The following is a 21964-nucleotide window of genomic DNA, read 5'->3' on the forward strand; positions in this document are numbered from 1 at the left end:
TAAATACTTGACTTTTACTTGGGCATAAGTGTTGATTTTCTCAATTATAGATGCCAAGACATGTGCCTTGTAAAATGAGTCTGATCTCATAATCAGCCAGTGCTTTGGGTTTTTTTATAGCCAATATTCTCTCCAAACTTAAAAAAGTTTCCATCTGAACTCTGAAAAACATGACTGTAGATAAAAATTAGTGTACATATTCTAAACTGTGATTCAGTTGTAAGATTTCCTTTAAGATTTTCTAGCAAAAAACCCTATATCAGTATTTCTATTTCACCTTTCTGCTCATTCAAGGGGCATTCAAGGTGACTCACAAAGTAAATTGTCTTCCCTTCCTTCTCTGGTTTTTCTCCATTTCATTTTCCCACCTAAGCATGACTAGGCAGGACTGTTTAGGCCAACCTTTTTGGTTGATTAGGCCAAAAACATTTATATCTACTTCTGCTGAAAAGCTCATTAGCTAGATAAGCCAACTTTTCAGAGAGCAGTTACTGAAGGCTGTACTGGGTAGTTGGGGTTTATACTGTTCAAGGCTCAGATTATTTTGCAGATGGAGGGCATTTGCAAGATAATCTTCATCTTCTGAATTATTTCAGTCCAACCAGTGTTGGAGCTGTCCCCTGCCCTCTCCTGCCTTGTTTCTTTATAACTCAGGACCAAACTTCACATTATGGAGACTAGCAGGATCTTAGCTTAAAATCAGCCCAGACTGGTTGGACTGGAGCAGTGGTATTAAACTCCCTTTCCCTGTGTTGTTTCCTCAATCTAAACTATTCCTCTCAGTCACCTGAAGGTGAGAAGGGAGGCCTTACCTTGTCACACACACCCATTGAACCTCAGAACCCCAGGTGGATGAGGGAGTTTGGCCTCAAAGGAGGCCCCAATCTCACCCTCTGAACCACAAAGTCCAAGAAGTGAGTCTCGGGGCTGACCCATAACCTGAAAGGTGACTACAGGGCATCACTAGGCTAAACCAAACTTTCTTTTCCCGTACCTAAACTGCCCAAAGTGACCAAATCTAGATGAATAACCTATTTAAACAACACAGCAAACCAACAAACACTCTGTCCTGCTATTGAGTATGAAGTAGGTAAATTTTCCCAGTCTGCATTTTTGCAATCCAAAATGAGGATTGGGGGAAAACCCTACATGCCCCCCTAGCGGTGACCCTGAAGCAATAGGGTGACAGGGAGGGAGAGTGAAAGCTGCTGCAAACTCAGAGGTTGGAGGGAAAGCAGATTGTCCCTTTTAGAGGGTCCAAGCCCTGCCCCCCCCGACCACCTTAGGAATGCACTCATTGGTGCCAAGGATTTTCCCACTGTGCCTCGCTTGCAAAGGTGCCCAGCTGTCTAGGCACCATCTAAGCCTTTTGACGGAAGGTTCTTCTTTCTATATTGGAGAACTTTGAAACTGGATTTTTTAAAAAAACTTAATTTGTATCAGTAAGTTAGTAAGATTAGAAATTATGTCCCAAGCAGAGCTGTCTTTGGCAGATGCGGCGCTGGGGTGCAAATATCCTCCCAGCGCCCCCAAATTTCCACCGATAGTGGGGGGCGAAGCTGTGCACTGCCGCAGAGGCTTGGGAGGGAAGCTGCGTGCCGGCCAGCCATATGGTTGGCGGGGTGCAGCTTCCATCCTAAGCCTCTGTGGGGATCGCTCTCCTCCCGCGGAGGCTTGGGAAGGAAGCTGCACACCTGCCAGCCATACGGGGCACAGCTGACGGGTGTGCAGGGAAAGGGGAGGCCGCTGGCAAAGCCACACAGCTCCCCATTCGCTGGGCACCCCTGAGAGGCCGACGCCCTGGCACAATGAACCACTAACCCCTATGGGAGAGATGGCTCTGGTCCCAAGATCTGGTATTACTGGAGGAGAATATGGAGAGTGCTTCCCATGGAATTGAGGCATCTTCAGTTAACTTCTTCTGTTAGTGGAAAATTTTATCCACCAGTTCCATATCATCATCTGCCTGTGGAGAAGACAAGTAGAAATATCACAAGTAAGATGAAGTTTCACTGTTTGTTTATACTCTACACGTCTCTGTCTGAGACTTTGATTATTGTTCCTCGGGGCACTTAACTGGAAGGTCAGCAACAGTGGCTGTCATTTGATAAATGGCAGGAAGATGAAGTGGGTGAATGGAATTCTTTATTAGACATGACCATTTACAAGGAAGTGATTAAATGGAGAAGATAGGTATCATGAGGGAAAATGTGCTGAATTTATTTTTCCTGCAGTTTAATATTAGCATCAAGAATAATAATGTATAATGCTGTATGAATTGGTCAAGCAGCCATCCACTCTTCTATCTAGTCATTATTTAATTCCTGTTCTGCAGATATCATGCAACACAGACTGGTTAAAAAAGCTAATGCGACTGTAAAATATTTAAGGTTTAACCAATGTTGGATTTGTGCAGAAACTAATAGTGGGGCTATCTTAGCCATATTTGTTTATTCTTTATTTATTTATATACAATTATATAGAATTTCTGTCCCACCCTTGTATCGCTGGGGGCCTTACAACAACGCTACACGTTCTAAGACATCTTGAGTGAACTGTCAGATTGCCCAATTCTTCCCCACCTCCATTCTGAAGTGTGAATGTTAATCTCACTTAAGCATTACATAGTATGTACATAATGTAATTTAACATAATGTAGCATATTATATAAAGCAGTAACACCCACATAAATACTTTGAGCATTACAGCTACATGTTGCATGCTCATTTTGTTAGAAAAGCACTTTTGGAATCATACCGTATTGGCCTGAATATAAGCCGCACCTGAATATAAGCTACACCTTTAAAATTGGAGGGGTGGGGAGAAAAAATGAAAAAATATCCGAATATAAGCCACTCAATTCCTCACAGCTCTTGGCTGCATTCTGGGGGGGGGGGGAGCTACGCTGCATTGCTGGCGGCCTTTCCTTGTCCTCGCTCTCTCCCTTCCCAGCCTCGGGGGAGAGGACGGAGAACTATGTGTGAGGCGGGCACCACTTTGCCCCGCTCCTGGCACTGTTTGCCCCACGCTCCTGACTGCGTACCATAAGGTCACAAATATAAACCACACTTTAACTTTTCACAGTCGGAATTTGGGGGGGGGGAGTGAGACTTATATTCAGGCCAACACGGTATATCGTCCTAGAATATAATTATTCTCATAGGGTATGGTAGATGAATCCAGTTTCCAGTGTAGGCACTAGTTGTGCTAAACCCTCTGATAAGGGAATTGACAGAGAAAACTTGTACTCGCATTACACCAGGACTGGAGAGACACTGCCGCTGTTCCAAGCGAATCCCTGCCATATCCAGTGTGTGCTCAGCGTGGAGGGGAGGGGGAAAATATAAAGACAGGAGAAAAATGGCAGATACGTCCACAGCTCTCCTGGCAACACCGACACAGCTCACCAGCCAATCACTGTACTAGGAGGGACATCCACAGGCCACCCACACAGAAAGAGTCAATGAATATATAATGGAGATGCTCTCTCCCCAGTACACCTCCTGCACCATAGCAGGCAAAGCACAAGAGGACACCACTGTGCACCCACACCAGCCAGTGGCGTAGTGTGGGTTGTCAGCACCCGGGGCAAGGCAAGTAATTTGCGCCCCCTAACCCGTGGATTTGCGCCCCCTAACCCCTGGATTTGCGCCCCCTAACCCGTGGATTTGCCCTAACCCCAGATGTTGCGCCCGGTGCGGCCGGCCCCCCCTGCACCCCCCACGCTACGCCACTGACACCAGCAGCCCCAGTGGGACAGCCAGAAATGACCCAGGCTTCCCTCCAGGCATTTAAACATAAGAACATAATAATAGTCTTGCTGGATCTGGTCAGTGGCCCTCCTAGTCCAACATCCTGTTCTCACAGTGGCCAACCAAATGCTTGTGGGAAACGTGCAAGTGGGACTCAAGCTGAGGAGTGTCCCCCCCTCCTGTGGCTTCCAGCAACTGGTAATCTGTTTTTCCTCAAAAACAGTCAGTTCACAAAGGCCTGTTCATGGAAGGACAGCAAGGGGGGAAGCTAGTCTGACTTCTCTAGGGAGGGAATTCCAAAGCCTGGTAAGACTGAGAGCAGGATGGGTTCATATGAGGGAATAGAGTCTTTCAGACAGCCAGACCTAAGCCATATAGGGCTTTGTAAGTCCAGGGACGCAGGTGGCGCTGTGGGTTAAACTACAGAGCCTAGGACTTGCTGATCAGAAGGTTGGCGGTTCAAATCCCAGCGACGGGGTGAGCTCCTGTTGCTCAGTCCCTGCTCCTGCCAACCTAGCAGTTCGAAAGCATGTCAAAGTGCAAGTAGATAAATAGTTACCGCTCCAGCAGGAAAGTAAACGGCGTTTCCGTGCACTGCTCTGGTTCTCCAGAAGTGGCTTAGTCATGCTGGCCACATGACCCGGAAGCTGTACGCCGGCTCCTTCAACCAAAAAAGCGAGATGAGCACCGCAACCCCAGAGTCAGCCACGATTGGACCTAATGGTCAGGGGTCCCTTTACCTTTACCTAAGTCATAGCCAGCACTTTGAATTGTGCCTGGAAACAGACTGGTGACCAGTGGAGAAGTTGTCATGTGTTCCCTATAACTGGCCCCAGCCAACAATGGCTCTTTGAACCAGCTGAAGTTTCTGAGCACTTTTCAATGGCAGCCCCACATAGAGTGTGTTACAGTAATCCAAACAGGATGCAATTAAGGTGTGTGTCACCGTGCTTCTAGCTTGCAATGAATTACATTTGAAGTATTACTACACACTTGATCTTAGCCAAAAGGCCGAAGAATACATTTGAAGTATTTTTCTATACATGTCAAAGTTTAAATTCATAACATTCCTGGAAAAACATCAACAACATTCTTAGGCAACCTTTATGGTGCAGACCATCATTATACCCCTGAAATAATTAGCTGAGTTGTAAATTAATGCAGACAGAGACACATAAGAATTGCTAAACAATTCTTAATTAGAAAATGTCTGAATTGTGAAAGCTAAACTGATCATTTAACAACAGGGTTAATTAGGACTACTTGCATGGTTCAATACTTCTTTTTAAGTAGGTAATCTGATTACAATAGTAAACAAAAGATGCAGACTTTGCAAACTATATGCAGTTAATTATTTTAATCCTAGAAAAATCACACCGGTAATTAAAGCCTCTTTGGAGTAAGACCCTCCTCTTGGGAAGGGAGGGAGTTTATGGGAAGGAAGGGAGTTGATGGGAGTCAGATGAGGTTGGGGTGTGGTTCCAACAGCCCCACTCAAAAACTCCTAGGTTGGAAGAGCCGCTAGAACAATGTCTGTGTACCTGCTCAGTGCCTGCCTTCAGATCTGCTGTCTATGTTGTACCTGCCCATGGACTGCTCTATCCTTGCCTCCTGCCTGACCCTGTGTTGTGCACTCCATTTGCTTGGATTGGTGATGGATACTGCTTTGACTGCTGCTGGCAAGCTCACTGTTTACTTAGAAGCCCAGTGGTAACAGGACATATGAGCCAAGCTGGCAATTAAGTTCTTTCTCTCAATTTCTCCATTTTCAGATGGATGTCTACTGGGGAAAAAGAGAGAGAGAGAATACTTGCGGAATATTTCCACCCCCTTGTTCAGCCTGGACACTGACGTCCAGCTATGAGGGGCTTTCAGTGGTTCCCTCATTGTGAGAAGTTGCAGGGAACCTGGCAGAGAGCCTTCTCAGTAGTTGTGCCCATCCTGTGGAACACCCTACCATCAGATGTTAAAAAATTAAACAATGAAATGACTTTTCATAGAAAGCTGCCCTGTTTCAGGGTGCGGGGGGGGGGGGGGGAGTTTGATGTTTCATTTTGTCCCTTTATATTTTGTTGGAAGTTTCCCAGAGTGTCTGGGGTAACTCAGTCAAATGGGTGGGATACTATTATTATTATTATTATTATTATTATTATTATTATTATTATTATTATTATTAGTGTGGTGCCACACCATCTTTTGAAGTGATGAAGCTTGCTTCACATTTTCTCTCTCATTATTTTAGTATTTATTTATAGCCTTCCACATCTACTGTATGTCTCAAGGCTGTGTCCAGGTGGTTTTAGGGTGGCATGACTGGTAGTTGCACTGGTCACTGCACTGCAGGGGACACCAAATGCTGTAGAACAGAGCGTGAGAGGTGTGTATTTGAGTGTGTGCGCACCAAATTCTAGCCTTACTCAGGGCGCTGAAGTTTGATAGCTCCAAGTCTGTCACTGGCAGTATACAAGATATAATGGAGCAACAAAACAAAAAAAGAAAAAAAAGAAAAGAAAAGAAAAGAAAAGTCAAAAATATTTTTTAAAAAAGATGAATTTAAAAACTACAGAAAATAGATACCCATGGCAGAAACTTAGGCACCTGATCCACCGATGACGTTAAAATTAATGTCAATAGTTTTTATCACTATTTTCACTATTATTATTTTTTCTCCTTTTAGCTTTTATCTTGCATAGTTGGTTTGATCAGTGCTGATGTTTTATTTTGGCAATGTTTATTTCTGGATAGCATTCTTGTAGTGGAGAGGTGGGATAGATTTCTATTAAAATAAAGATTCTCCCTTACTTAGGAGACGCGGGTGGCGCTGTGGGTTAAACCACAGAGCCTAGGACTTGCCGATCAGAAGGTCGGAGGTTCGAATCCCTGCAACGGGGTGAGCTCCCGTTGCTTGGTCCCTGCTCCTGCCAACCTAGCAGTTCGAAAGCACGTCAAAGTACAAGTAGATAAATAGGTACCGCTCCGGCGGGAAGGTAAACAGTGTTTCCATGCGCTGCTCTGGTTCGCCAGAAGCGGTTTAGTCATGCTGGCCACATGACCTGGAAGCTGTACGCTGGCTTCCTCGGCCAGTAAAGCAAGATGAGCGCCGCAACCCCAGAGTTGTCCGCGACTGGACCTAATGGTCAGGGTTACCTTTTTACACCTTACTTGCCCAAAGTCCCCATGAAAGAGCTACCATAGAATTGCAACGTAAAGCTGTTTTGCTTACATGTGCCTTAGGAGTGTTTTTTTATATTGCAAAATTACATTTTAGAAGCTCTTCTGCTGTTAAATGTGTCAGTTTTCAATTGGGGGGAAAAGTCAATTGCCTGTCCAAGGAAATGCAAGCACGCCTTAGTGCTGACGGAGACATTTCTTGGGTGTCCTCCTAGAGTCACTGGGCTTTGCCTCATGCCTCGGTACACACCCGCAAACTTGCACTCCTCAGCACTACCCCAAGGTTGTTATCTCTTGCTGCTTAATTATGGCAATGCCAATGACTGCTATAAAACATAATTATTATTCTCTGTGACCCCTTTTAAAAAAACGAGGCCTCATGTAAGATGAAACTTCTGGGTTTCTTAATGTAACTTCTCTTTGCAGACATGGGGAATTTCCAGGATGAGGACCAGAGGAAAACAGTGTCTGAAGGGCAAGCCACAATCCTAAATTTTCCACACATCACAAGCTACCCCAGACCGCAAGTGACTTGGTTTAGAGATGGGCACAAGATTATACCAAGCAGCAGAATGTAAGTTAAAGTAAATTATTGTTTGAAATATGACTAATTGCACTTGATAATGCTGCTTACACGTTAAGCACCCTAATTAAGGTCTGGAGATAATAAAGCAAGCTAATGCATCTGTATAGTGGAGATATGTGGGTGTTTTAGGACTGGGTTTAAAACCCTTCAGCAGAATAAATTGTTTGATGATAATATTTTGGCCTCCTCCTGTAGCAGCCTGATCCATGCTCTTTCTAACCATTGTCTTGGCATGCTTTTAGGAAAGCACACAATTATCCGACTAGCAATGATTTCCGGTATTTGCTTATAAAATGGGGTTTTGCATACTGTGCTGCTGTGCTTGATACTCTTTTCTTTGACAATGAAATGGCAATTAGTTTTTGTTTTCTTTTATACTCTTTTACCCTGCAATGACAGTGTTTTTTTTTTTCTCCTTTGGTCTAATTAGCACATCACCCATTCATAGTGAAACAGTTGCACTCTGATTACCTAAGCATTGTCTCTAGGTGTACCAGTGTTCTCAATTTTGACACATCTAAAATGCCAATCTGATTTTAACTTGAGCTTTACCCTTCCTGTTAATTAGGGTATTTTAAAACATATTTTAGTCCTCCAGCATTTCCCTTATGTAATTTAGTTAGAAATTAATGGATCATCAAGGCTTTTTGTATGTAGTGGATCAGCAATGTCAGAAGAGCAATGTGCATACATCCAGCTGTCCAAGGAATGTTATAGGAGGATTGTGTATGTAATAGCTGACTGTAGCTCCTTGTCTCTTGCCGTTAAGCCCTCTATGACCACCCCCCCTCCTTATCTCTCCACTCTTATATCATGATATGTCTCTGGCAGGGCCGGATTTAGGTTTGATGAGGCCCTAAGCTACTGAAGGTAATGGGGGCATTTATATGTTCAGCTGTCCTTTATCAACAACAAATTGTTGCTGTTTTTTTGTGTTGAATATATGCTATATGGTAATTTATGGACCTAATAGGTATCTAAAGCCATTTGCACATAACAAAATATGTATTTTACCAAAGTAATTGTTGAACTGAAATACAATTAAGAAGATGTATATTAATAGTGATTTTTGGGGGCCCCCAAGAGAGTGGGGCCTTAAGCTATAGCTTGTTTAGTTTATACATTAATCCAGCACTGGTCTCTGGCCATTAGCTTCTCCCCTCAGAAGTTTCCTGGCTCCTCCCTAAAAATTGTCATTCATTTCATTAGTTATATGTTGCTTCTCAGGGCTGTTCCTTCCCTGAGGTACCTCACAACTTATTAAAACAAAGCATAAGATAACACAAATATAAAGCTATAATGTAAAACACAGCTAATCTAAAACAGTATTGGAAGAGAATAATAGACTTAAACTCACTCAAAAGCTGGCTGGCTTTCTTTTAAAAATCTGTAGGGTTCTCCTAAAAAGCAGCAGAGAGGAGGCCATATGCATCTCCCTGGCAAAGAGGTTTCAGAAGTGATGGGGTCATGACAGGAAAGGCCCTGTCCCTGGTACTTACCAGCCTAACAATTTTTGCTGAAAGACCAGAGAGCAGGGCCTCAGAAGCCAGTAAGGCTCTGGCTGGTTGATATGAGTGCAGGTGGCCCTGCAGATGGCCTCAAAAGACTCCTCCTCCTGCTGCTGCCCTATAATCTGTGGAAATGCCTCCTGGAACACCTGCATGATACTATGTCTCTTGCTTCAAATCCCTCCCCCAAACCTACTTTTTATTTGAAGCCTTTTGCACAACCCCATCTGTACTGTAACATAACTCCTTGTTACTGAAGCTACTGTGTGTTGTTTCCCTGTTTACCTCTGCCTCTCCTCCATCTTTTGATGGCCCTGTATCAAATTTTCTTGGGACAGGGATCTGCCCTCTTGTTCTCTGTAAAAGTACCATGGACACTAATGGCAATTTATTATTAAAAATACTTTTAATCAGGGAGAACATTCTATCTTGTTAATTTTGTAATGCTTTTGCCCTTTCCTTGTTAAACGCAATGAATATTTGGTTACCTTTAATTGTATATTAATAAATGTTATGCCACAATATATGGGGGGCAGCTTTGTCAGAACAAAAGACTAAATATCAAGGCAGTGGAATTCAGGATGGGGTCACTAGGGGTTCCGTTGCTTCAGAAATATAAATGTTAGAATTAAAATGTATCAAAATATAGACAGCACTCACTTAATTTACATTTTAATATCTATTTTTGTTGTTTTCCAGGCTTGTATGTACCAATGCTCAGATAGTAAGGATGTAGCCTTACTATCACTGATAAATTTGTAAAGTAGAAACTATATATTCTGATGTTTAACATTAACATACTAATTTACTTTTTATTTTTTAAATAATCTGTCGAGAGAGAACTCATTATAGTTCCTGACACATTATCTCATCATTCTTCTTTTGGATATATTTTTGCAAACTTTGTTCATTTCTCCTTGTTCTTCCTAATGGTTACTATTGACACCTTAAGATGGTTTCTGTTCCTACTAGAGACACCCTGAACTTGTAATAAGTAGAGAAAATAGTCCAATTTCTTATTCTTCTTTGTGGGTCATTAAGTTAAGAACTGTCAGTTATTTAGGCTAGGATAGAAAACCATTATGATTCAGTGAAGAGATGAGTTTTCACCTTCCTTCCCTCGTCAAAAGTCAAGAGAGAGAGCCTGCATATATGAAACTGCAGTGACTGAAGAAGGGAGTTTTCTTCAAGGGGGAAGAAAAGCCCCTGGGCAATTTATTTCCGATACTAAGGATTGTAAATTAAATAGTTTCTTAACTCAAAAATGAATAATCATTTTTTTAAAAAACCGTTCAACAATGTATTGATTCAGCTGGCAAATTTTTTTTAGTTGTGTTTGGCAAGGATTGTTTTTGCTAGCAGTTTATTGCACATTAAATACAGTGTGTAAAACACATGCACACACAGACCACACTACTCAGTGTTACCTCGTCCTTGGCTACATTTCTGGCTGGTTCTTCAAGAGATGAGTCATGCTGTACACTCCAAGATGCTCCATTTTCACTTTGGTTGTGGCTAGGGTAGCCTCTTTAATGCTCTACAGAAATAACATTAAAAACAGTTCAAAAGTGGGATCTTAAAACTGTAAGGTCACATTCTACCATCTGAAGGTGAGACTTTACTTTCTGAAGGCTACATTTTCTCTATCCCAGTAATGCTACCAAATTTAGCTTCTGTTTTAATGTGTGTGCTTTTTTTACTAGTAAATCACTTAAACTCAGAATAAATGCAATGTTTTTCTTTACTCTTGTCCTATACCTAACAATCTGCATGTTTTGCTTAAGGCTAGAAGCTGGTTCAGTAAAGATGAGATTTTACATTTTCAGAAATGGGATCATCCATTGTCTGTTTCTTTCTTTCGTTTAAATAAGTGAAACTTTCTTCTAAGTAAACATGAATAGGTCTTACTTGCAATTGTATTTTTATTATTGTTTAATATGGAGGAATGGTTATTGAAGTTATTGGAGGCAATGTTGACGTGTTTGATTAGAGAAAAACCATTGTTAATTGTTTTGGACTTTTTGTGGGAAAAGGAAAGGGAAAGAATTTGAGAGATTTGGATCTGAAGATTGAGAAAATATTGCCTAACAGAAAGTAGAATAGTTGGATGTCATCCTAGAGTGAATGTTTTGAATAATTTCTTTTATGTAACTGACAGTCGGAAAACTAGAAGTCCTTTTAATCTTTTCTTTTCTTCTTTCATTCTTTTCTTTCCTTCTTTCGTCTTCTTTTCTTTGTCCTTTGGTGTCCTCTGCTCTGAGCCATTATTGGGGCCCAAGGATTACACTCACACATGGAGGTAATGGATGGATGGAAGGACCCTGAGTGGGAGGAAGGGAAGGAAGACCTCTCAGGGTGAGAGATTGGGAGAAGAAGGGAAAGCTCCCAGGTGAAAGCTGGGAGGGCTCACCACTTTCTGTGTGAGACAAGGGTTAAGAAATACCTTTAAGAGAGGACTCTGTGTTTTCTTTCTCTGTTCTTGTTTTTATTTAGTTTCTTTTATCTTGTATTTTCATGAAAAGGGTTTAACAAAAATCTTATGAAGAAAAAAGAAAAGTTCCAATGTATTTTAACAGCCTTAGGGTGTTTTGACCGATAGCATTTCACATCTAACCTTATGCAATTAAACAACTTTATTGCTTCATGGAGAAAGATGCTTTGCTGATTGGAGTTCCTTGTTCAGACAGTCAACTGAGTCAGCGTCATTAACTCTGAACTCCCAAAATTCGTGATCTTGCCCTGTCCAATACAGCTTTAAAGCATTCAAGCAACGGAGGAGGGTGACCAAGATGATTAAGAGTCTGGAAATCAAGCCTTGAGGAACAGTTGAGGGAGTCGCGTATGTTGAGCCTGGAAAAAAGGAGACTGCCAGGAAATATGATGCCATCTTCAAATATCTAAAGGACTGTCACAAGGACTATGGAGCAAGCTTGTTTTCTCCTGCTCTGAAGGGTAGAACTTGAACCAATGGGTTCAAGGTACAAGAAAGGAGATTCTGACTAAACAATCAGAAAAAACTTTCTGAACAGTGAGAACTGTTCAACAGTGGAATGATCCCCCCCAACTCTGCAATTCTATGGTTCAATGAAAGATCAGTTATTCTGGGAAGCAAAAGCCTCCATGCTGTATTTAGCCAGGTTCCTCTAGCAGCAAAAGAAGAAATGGAATATTCTCAAGAGAGAGCGCACACATTATTGTGGTTTTGAGGGATGGATTGGGGAGGACAAGTTTAGCTCCGTCCCATATCATCTACCAACTGTGGCAGGCTTCTCACATTGCCTAATTATGGGGTCAACATTGTTGTACTCCATGGGAAAAGAGGTTACCTGTTCATTGAGTCATCCTGATCTTTTCTATTGGTGGTGCATAGCAAACTTGAGCAAACTGGCTTGCAGCTCCCTGGCAATTTGGCTGAAGAGTGAATATTCCACATTAATTCTTTCCCATTAAGGCTGTTCTCCAGGCTCCTGTTAGTTAACATTGAACTTTTGATTGTGAACTTGCCTTAGTACAGCTTATCAGTAGCCTTTGATAAATACCTGTCTTAGCAAAGCTTATCTTTGTGTTCTCCTGTTGTGTATTTCTACAAATATCAGAATATTGTTTTGACTTTTTCTAAATTGTGGAAATCTAGATGCCTTTATTGTCATAGTGCACTGTAAAGTGATAGATATTAGGCTGCTTCTGAACTAATTTATTGGCTTTTGCATTAAACTGTTTTGGAATTTTTTTATTAATTATGCTGCCCAGTGCTTTGGTAGTCATTTCTCATATTTATTAAATAGTTCTTTAATGCATGCTGTGCTTGAAATGCGGCATCTAAAGGCTCCCTTGTGCTTGCTGGATCACTGCTCTGAAGATCGGAAGTGAAGTTATATCTTTTTAAGACTTTATCTAGAAGGTGTCTATAGAGAAGTAGAATGCATGATTTGCTCCCTTCTTAAATCCATCCACAGTAAATATTCTGCACTCCTTTCATCCATTTGGTACTTGCTGATTTCCTTGAGGATTTTCTGATACACCAGCTGTTGTAGACGCCACCCCTGCTCAACTGTGATAGGATGATTTACCATCCTTATGCCAGGAATGTAGTAATCCAATTTACTAATTTTGATCTCTTCATTACATGTTATCATTTTAAGCTCTTTAAGTTGTTTCAGCATCTTTTGGGTTTGCTTATATGTTTCACTCCTTATATTTATAGACAGAAAAAACTCTCACTAGGTGGTTGCTTTTTTATTTGAGTCGTGCTGCTATTTAAATTAATTTACAGTCTTCAGTATCTGAAAGAAAGTGCCTGGTTATTAGTTTTTTTCTTCAAGAAAATCTTCCTTCTAGCAGTTAATGGAATTATTTTTGGTATAGAACAAATTCAGTTCAAGTTATTGTTTGATAATCAGTAACATTTGAGATGTATAACTTACTTTATGACTAGTTTGCTAGGGCAACCAGAAGAACAATTAGTAAAGCATGTTTATCAGATAAGATATTTTATATAACTGAACAGATGGCTAAGTTTTTCCTAATTACCTTGCACAGAAAAGGGCAACTGACCATATTAACAAAACTGGAGAAACTGTATATTTTGTGTATAGTTTGTGCTCTGCATTTTAACCTGAATGGGTCTTATGACTGTAATAAAGTTATGGATTGCCGGACAAAAATTATCAGCAAATGTAGCTCATCAAAAGTGACAGAGATATTTCATTCTCCTTGGCTTCTTTGCAAGAACAAGGAAGTCATCAGAATCACCTCAATTGTATTTCTTCTTCAGCTGTATGATGGGTGTCCAAAGGCTGCCCCGTGCTGTCTGGCATAGGTAAAGATAAAGGGACCCCTGAGTGTTAGGTCCAGTCACGGATGACTCTGGGGTTGCAGTGCTCATCTCGCTTTATTGGCCAAGGGAGCCGGCGTACAGCTTCCGGGTGATGTGGCCAGCAGGACTAAGCCACTTCTGGCGGACCAGAGCAGCGCACGGAAATGCCGTTTACCTTCCCACTGGAGTGGTGCCTATTTAGCTACTTGCACTTTGACGTGCTTTCGAACTGCTAGGTTGGCAGGAGCTCCTCAAGGGCACACTTAGTGTTTCTGTCTGTGCAAAGTCAAGACATGTGCAGCAGGGCTTCCTCTGTCTGTCTCACCCTCAAAACCTGTGAGGAATTCTCCCACTCCCAGTGCTAGTCATTCACAAGAGTGGCCCAAGCTGTTTCAGTCTTAAAAATCAGGCTAGTAGCCAGATTTCTGCAGGGTTGAAATTATGTTTAAATTTACACAAATTGCTATATTTTAGTTGCATTGTATTTAGATTGCTATAAAGAGCAAACATGTAGCCAGTATTTTTCCATAGGTAGCTGATGTTTTTCGACCCAAGGTTGTGGTAGGCTACCTTGTGGCTGGGTCTTATGTTTGGATCACAAGTTGAATCACAAGACGATGAAAGAACCTGCAACCTGAGTGTCTTTGCTAATGTTTATATGTGCAGTCAAGCTGTTTGCATTATACAGACACAAAAAGAATTGCATGTAGCAGTTAGTCTTTGGGTGTTGCAGTAGAAGAAAGAGGGAGAAACAATATTTTTATTTTTTTTGTTAGAAAGCTACATTTTAGTAAAAGATGTTTAAAGGCTCACAACTGGGACTAGTGTAAAAAATAAGACTGAAAACAATGTATCTTTTGCCATTTGTAACATTTTAAACCAGGTTTTGCAAGGAAAGGAACTTATTTCTTGTGTTAAAGAAGATTTATTCCTGTGCAAAGGTCACATCAGAGATCTTCCTCTGGTGCAGCAAGTAACATGCAGATCCCATCAATTGTCAAGCTGATTTGCCACATGATCAAGAAGGTTTTCCAAAAATAATAAATGAAGACTAGCCTTCTGTTATTTCTCAGCAGAATCTTAAGGCCTCACTTAAGAAGGAATGGGCAAGGGACCCACTGAGCACCAAAATCAATGGGCTGGCCAGTCTCTAGCAGGCAGATCTTATCAGTCAGGAAGGGTAAGAATTAAATATACATGTGGTCAGCTGGGCCTCTCCAAGCTACTTGTCCACACACTTTGGAAAGCACATGACCCTGTAGCCATCCTATGCATGTGTAAAATAAAGTAATATTGTAATTAATTTAGAATTGCATAAAACAATATTGCCTGTTTGTGCATTTTCATAGTTGACTGAGCACCTATCTCAAAAGCTCTCTGCCTTTTGGCACTTTACCAGAAATGCCAAGACCTATGCAGTGCAGATTCACATGGGCCTCTATGTTTCAACAAAAGTATTTCAGTGCGCGCTTGTTTTGTAAGTGGCTATTGTTTATATTTTTGTGGCTTTTCATAAGTTGCCCTGAGCATCAAATGATAAGGCAGTGTATGGATGCCTAACATAAAACTACAGATTTATGGCAGGTGTACATTTGAAGCCATGCTTTCTCTGCAGTAGCAAAGCTGCAAGGAGACTAGCTGCTCATGCAAAATCCAATACAACCTTGATTTGAAAGAGCAAATTATCTTAATTTTATCTTGTCTCATAAAGAGATTAGTATATAATTTTTCCCTTGGGAAATTGTATGTATGTACTAGTGTCAATCTGAGGAAACAAACACTGCAGGTGCTTATCATAGTAGACAGGAAGACATGTTTTAGAAAGTGCCAGGCTTCTACCTAACTATAGGTTGTTTCCATCAAAGTGCATTCCTTTCTCTTCCAGCCAAGAACAGGAGTGTCTTATACCTCTTACATGTGTCATCCTCTTATGGTGTCCTATAATTGCCGCAATACACAGATGAAACACCTCCAACTTTCAGATTCTGTTGTCGTGTTAAGCTTGCTTGTGCAATAATATCAGCAGCCTGTCACATGCAGGTGGCTAGATCTTCTCAGGTGAATTATATACAATCTAGGTATTATTGTGTGTTTAAATGCTAGAACTACCATACAGCTCTATCACTGAAGGCTCAAGCAGCTTCAGTTTCTTCAAAACAAGACAGTCCCTGCCCCCAGGCTTACAATCTAAAAAATGATGCAACACACAAGGGAAAGGGGGCAGGGTAGGAAGACAAAAATCAAAACCAAAACTCAGGCACCAGTTTCTAAACAGTTGCTCCTATAATGATCAGCTGGCATAGTTGAGGGACAGGAGGTGCCTGGTGAAGCTGGGCCTCCAGCAAATCTGATGAAATGAGCCCTGCTTCCCAGCTCTCCCACTGCTGGAATTTTGTCAGGGCAGATTTATATAATCACAAACAAAAAATATTGCATATGTGAGGAGTGTTCACAAGAGTTGGTACAGCTGAACTAATACAAAGCTGTTGACCTCATCCATTGGTGGGGAGCCTAAACAAGGAAATTCCTAACCTCATATGTCTTTGTAATTGTTCTGTTGAAGTCTTTATTAACATCTTTTCATGCATGTAATGTTGTCAGGCATATTGTGCCCTTTCTTGCTAAGATAGATTGGCAAAGACTGCAATGGAACACTTAGAACATCATAGCTATAGTCGGTTACCTTTGTATGGCTAGAAAAGGAAGCAAATAAATAAATAAATGAAACTCTGAAAATCACCTGCTTGCAGTTTTTGCTTTGATTATGCAATGGCTCAGCTTAATGTTCTATCTATCCATTTTTCACTTGAAAACAAACACCACTTTATTGTATGTGTGCTGAACCAATACCAGTGCTGCACATCTCTGCAAATATTAGCCTGCCTTACAGCTTATGCCAGTTGCACATAATTGCATTTCACATATACCAGATAATACTTTAATTAAAATTGTGATAATTAGCATGTATTTTTAATGAACAATAAATTCTGAGATTGCCAAGCCAATGGTGCATTTTCTGAATAATACTGCTGCTTATGGTGGGGGGGAGAAAAGAAAATGAAGCTTTTAAATATGCAAGGTTTATTTTTAGAATGTCAGTATTTATCCATACATACATTAAAACTCCCAGATCTGTATAGGTTGCCTTCTTGAGCTACACAGCTAGAGATATAAAAGCCAACACAATGAAGCTTCCCTCCCATTGTTATGGTTTAATTTGAGTAAGTCTTACAAACCCTGCCTCCTAAATCATCTCAGTTTGTTATGGCCTCTTCAAATACGCTTTCCACTGCTGGGTGGCTGTTAATGCTTCATTACCTGCCTCATTTCCACCCTGGATGTAGACATAAAAGTTTATCTTGTTGCCAGCAATGGATGTTGATGTGCCATAACTATTCCAACATGCAAAGGGCCTATGTTACACATATGCTCACTGACCTAGAAGTCCTGTGTGTGTTGGTTTTAATTTGGTTAAAAAGGAAAAAAAAATACTAGCTATGGTAAAATTTTAAAAAAGAGAATTCATTGGATATCTAAGATCCAGGTTTGGGACAAGAACTCTTTGGTGAGAGAGCCCCAGCAGTGACTTAAAATCACAAAACGTGTAGCGAAGTAAAGCATGGAAATCTAGGCTTCTAGACCTTTAAAATATCTCCTCCTAAGTTTCTTACTTACAATCTCTTCAAAGGTCAGATTCATGGCTTTTTCTATGCAACAGTAGAAAAAACAGGCTTAGGTTCCCCAAAAGGTAAATGTTTCTAAATTTTTTGTATAGAAACACAAATATGGTTTGCTTAAGCCACACTGTCTAAGCTTGGGGCATCCAGCATAGACCTCCTTCATGTGGTGAAAGTAAAAAACCAAAGAGTTTGGTTCCTTTCCTCCCAAGGTGAGGGGGTGCAACCTAGCTAATCCCAGTAGGACAGTTTACTCTATGGTCTTAACCTCTTCATGCATTTTTTTTAGAGTTGAGCATGTTGGTTGTATGAGGCTGATATATCCCACAGTGTGTGAGTAGGATGTTCAGAAAGTATCCTTTTGGGACACATATCTAACAGTGATCTTAGTAATTAAAGTGAAAAGCACATAGTTTAGTACATTTCAAGGAGCGAAAAAGTATATCAGTACTACAGGCCATGACCTCTTCTCGTATAGTTTTTCTATAGATCTCTCTTGATGATCATTGACCTCTCTGCCTTTCCTGCCTTTCTTTATGTACTTTCAGAGACATTTCTTTTGTTTAGTAGCAGCAAGACAAGAGATCAAAAAAGCTAAATCAGCAACCAGTGTCCACAACACCACTGCCAGGCAGGCATTGTGTACTATCAGAGCAAATAATCTCTTGGCCTTCCCTGCCTCCCTTCATGTCATTGTGGTGATGTTCAGAGGGCTGGTGCTGGCCACAATGGTATCTTGGCTCTGCACTGACTGTCCCTGTACAACTGGTCATGTTGTGCCAATGCCTGATGATCGTCTTCCAAAGCAACTACTCTATTCCAAACTTAAAAATGGAAAGCGCAATGCTGGTGGTCAACGAAAGAGGTTTAAAGACTCTCTCAAGGCAAATCTAAAAAAATGTAATATAAACACTGACAACTGGGAAACACTGGCCTGCGAGCGCTCTAGATGGAGAACAGCTCTAGTTGGAGAACAAAGCCCAAGGTGTCATGGGCTTTGAAGACATTTGAACTCAGGACGCAAGGGAGAAATGTGCTAAGAGGAAGGCACACTTGGCAAATCCACACCATGATCAACTCCCACCTGGAAACCAATGTCCTCACTGTGGAAGGATGTGTGGATCCAAAATTAGCATCCACAGTCACTTACGGACTCACTGTTAAAACTGTGTTTATGGAAGACAATCTTACTCGGCTATGAGTGACTGCCAAAGAAGAAAGAAGAAGAAGAAGAAGAGTTTGTATTTGATATCCCACTTTATCACTACCCGAAGGAGTCTCTATGCGGCTAACATTCTCCTTTCCCTTCCTCCCCCACAACAAACACTCTGTGAGGTGAGTGGGACTGAGACACTTCAAGAAGTGTGACTAGCCCAATGTCACCCAGCAGCTGCATGTGGAGGAGCGGAGACGTGACTAGCCCAATGTCACCCAGCAGCTGCATGTGGAGGAGCGGAGACGGTTCCCCAGATTACGAGTCTATCTCTCTTAACCACTACACCACACTGGCTCTCAAGACTCTTCCCCCTTTCCAAGAGCTGCAGCTTAATGCTTCTAGAAATCACAAGTAGAAAAAGAAGAAAGTGTGTACCTGGCTACCTATCAATGGAATGTCTTTGGGGCATATTTATATCACAAACGTCTGCCAGTTTTACTCCAGTTGAAGTGTGGTCGCTTCCTCATTGTGGTGAGAAAATAAACCTAGGAAGAACAGCAGGCTTGCTCTTCACTGAGTGTTCATTCTTTTTATTTATTTAAGGCATGAATTGCCTTTTGCATGCATCTCAAGGCCATTTATAAGCATGCCATAAAAGCAGTTAAAAATAGTTGTTAAAGCAGTACGAACTACAACACAAAATGAGTTTAAAAACAATACAGAATGGACACCTAAGGCAGAGAGTTTTTCATTGAACTGGAAAAGCTTGCCAAAACAAAAATGTTTTTCAGTGTTACTGGAAAGTGCAGATAGTGGGAGTCTGTCATATCTCTACAGGGATGCTGTCCCACAAAAGTCAGGCAACCATATTCATGCTCATATTATTTGCCCGAAACTGCAGAGGTTATATGGCAACAACTGTTTGTTCAGCATTCCTCTTGATATGTCTGCTCAGAGGTTATTTTTTATCGTATTTTTCTTTGGATTTATATTCCACTCCTTGTCAATTTTGTGATCCCAGAGTGGGTAACAACAATTTTCTAAAAAAATCTTTAAACAAAATTCAAAATAATCTGCAACAAGCACATACAAAGTGGCCAGCAATAATGATCAGAACCTACCCCATCGAAATATGGTTGCAATTACCAAAGCCTTCCCCAACAACGCAATAACAGAAGGTACATCTGACAAAATATCTCCCATTGGCTGCCAATAAAAATAGGGAAAGAAAAAATGTTTTAAATTGGTGTCAAAGATGGCCTAAGATGTTGCTCACCCTCCATTATACATGTACATATCGGGATGCCTCCTCTATCTGTGCAAGAAGAGGCTCCAAGAGGAAATGGAAACCAGAGCCCCACCCCCTCACTGGAGTTATACAACATTGCCAGCTAGTGGTTGTTATCCTGCATTTTCCAGGGCATTTTTCCTAATGGGCTCTTTTCATGTTTAAACAAGTGCTGGGATAATCACACTAGAAAGTGTGGGATAACAACCAGATCTTGTGCAAATAGACAGCCTGCCTGGAAGCAACTGGATTCTGAAGTCTGAGTAAATTTGTGTAGCGAGACCAGCTTGATAATTACAGAATCTATTGCCATCTTCTTCTGTATACCCAACAAAAGTGACAGTTCCAGTGCCTGTAAGGCATGTGGTATGATGCAGGGACTCGGTGCATTTTAAGGGTTCCCGTCTGCAAAGTAGGTAACAGTTTCTAATTCTCCTAATACTGATAGCATTGGTACTGATAACTCTGGACAGTATCCAACTACGTAAAAAAGTTCTGCTTGTGCAAGTCCTTTCCACTACTCAGTGGAACACTCTCTCACTCTCTCTCATAATTTGTTTTATTTGATTTTCAAAAATAAAGAAATAAAAAAGAGAAAAAAGATAAGCTTACATCAAAAGATCATACAAATTCTGCATGTCAAGATTACGCTGAATCTTCTGACCCCCCCCCCATCCCCTCCATGGGTCCTCTTAATTCTATTTTCAACTGCATAGCAATACTTCTCCGATTTTTCATCTTCCTAAGTTATCTGTACATTAAGTTATCTGTTACATTACAAGTGTATTTAGAATCCTGTTAATGCTTTAACCTGTTTGCAATGATTTTGTATATATGTTACAAACTTTCCCCATTCTTTTTAAAATTTCTTGTCTTCTTGGTTCCTGAGCTTCCCAGTTAATTTTGCCATTTTGACATAGCCCATCAACTTGGTTTGCCGTTCTTCTTTGGTCAGGGCTGTCTCTTCCTTCCATCTCTGAGCTGCCCTTCCTCTCTTCTCCATATGCCCCCAAAACATATTTAGGCGTGCAAGAGGAGAACAGTGCTTGCGCTAGTGGAACATTAGTTGGACACATGTTTCCTTCCTTATGTTTTGACAGTGCTTGTTTGAATTTTTTAATTATAACAATAATAGATGTTGTTATTCAGCTAGAAATAAAGAGGAACCACAGAGTGCAGAATGGTGCTTGGCCAGTTACATAACCTATTGCTATGGATTTTTGATGCAAGTTTTTTTTTTTTTTTTAGAGGACTGCTTTAAAAGCTTTCCTTTTCATGTTTGAAAGCTTTATTCATGATTCAGTAAACAAAACAACAAGCAAACCCTTGCATGCTTGTGATGTGCTTTGGCTTTTGCAGCCTATGAGTATCAGGTCAACTGTGCTGAACAAAACTTAGCTTGTATTTGAAGCATTTGGTCCATGGAAAGGAATGTGAAGCCGACTTTGCATTAATTAGTGCTGGAGAGAAAGGAAGGAACTGGCAGCCTGCCTGTGGCTTATCTATGATCCTTTACTGTGAGTGGAATCTCTAGCAGTTTTGTGTCTGGCCTTCACCTAACAGATTGCAAATTCATTTAAATAAATTGTCAATGGCCCGCCTGAAATTTCATGGGCCTCTTTGATGTATGTTAGATGTTTGGCTCCTGGTCGCACCAAAACTTTAGGCAACAGGTGTGCAATTAAAAATGGATTTTTTTCTTGGAAAAAAGAAACACACACACAAGCAAACACACAAACCAATCCAGAAATATCCACAAAGAAACCCATTTCTGATGCATGTTTTAAAATGTCATCTGCATTTGTGAATGTGTCATTACTCAGCAAAATTTGTATGACCTATATTATTTCTTAAAATACAGAAGAGTCTATTGTGGATTTAAAACATTTACATAGGATACAAAGGTCAACCTCTGAGGAAAAGAATAAGTGGACAGCAGGCCAGCCTGAAACATGGTAACACTCAGGAACCAGTGTCGGAAGCATTTTAATCTTCCAGGACATCCTGTGG

The 21964-nt window shown here is 41.0% G+C and overlaps 1 protein-coding gene across 8 annotated transcripts in view; it reads left to right on the forward strand.

Annotated features, from left to right (window-relative positions):
- Positions 1-21964, forward strand: part of SDK1 (sidekick cell adhesion molecule 1) — a 575941-nt gene that overhangs the window by 139050 nt on the left and 414927 nt on the right. For 7 of the 8 annotated variants that reach the window (XM_083585530.1, XM_083585534.1, XM_083585535.1 and 4 more), the window contains exon 5: positions 7350-7497. In XM_083585530.1, coding sequence (XP_083441656.1) covers positions 7350-7497 — 148 coding nt within the window. Of the gene's footprint in view, positions 1-7349; positions 7498-13421; positions 13837-21964 lie in introns of those variants that run through there. The other variant, XM_083585537.1, reaches the window with a different exon arrangement.

This window comes from Podarcis filfolensis, assembly GCF_964270895.1.
Source record: "Podarcis filfolensis genome assembly, chromosome: 14".
NCBI lineage: Eukaryota > Metazoa > Chordata > Lepidosauria > Squamata > Lacertidae > Podarcis > Podarcis filfolensis.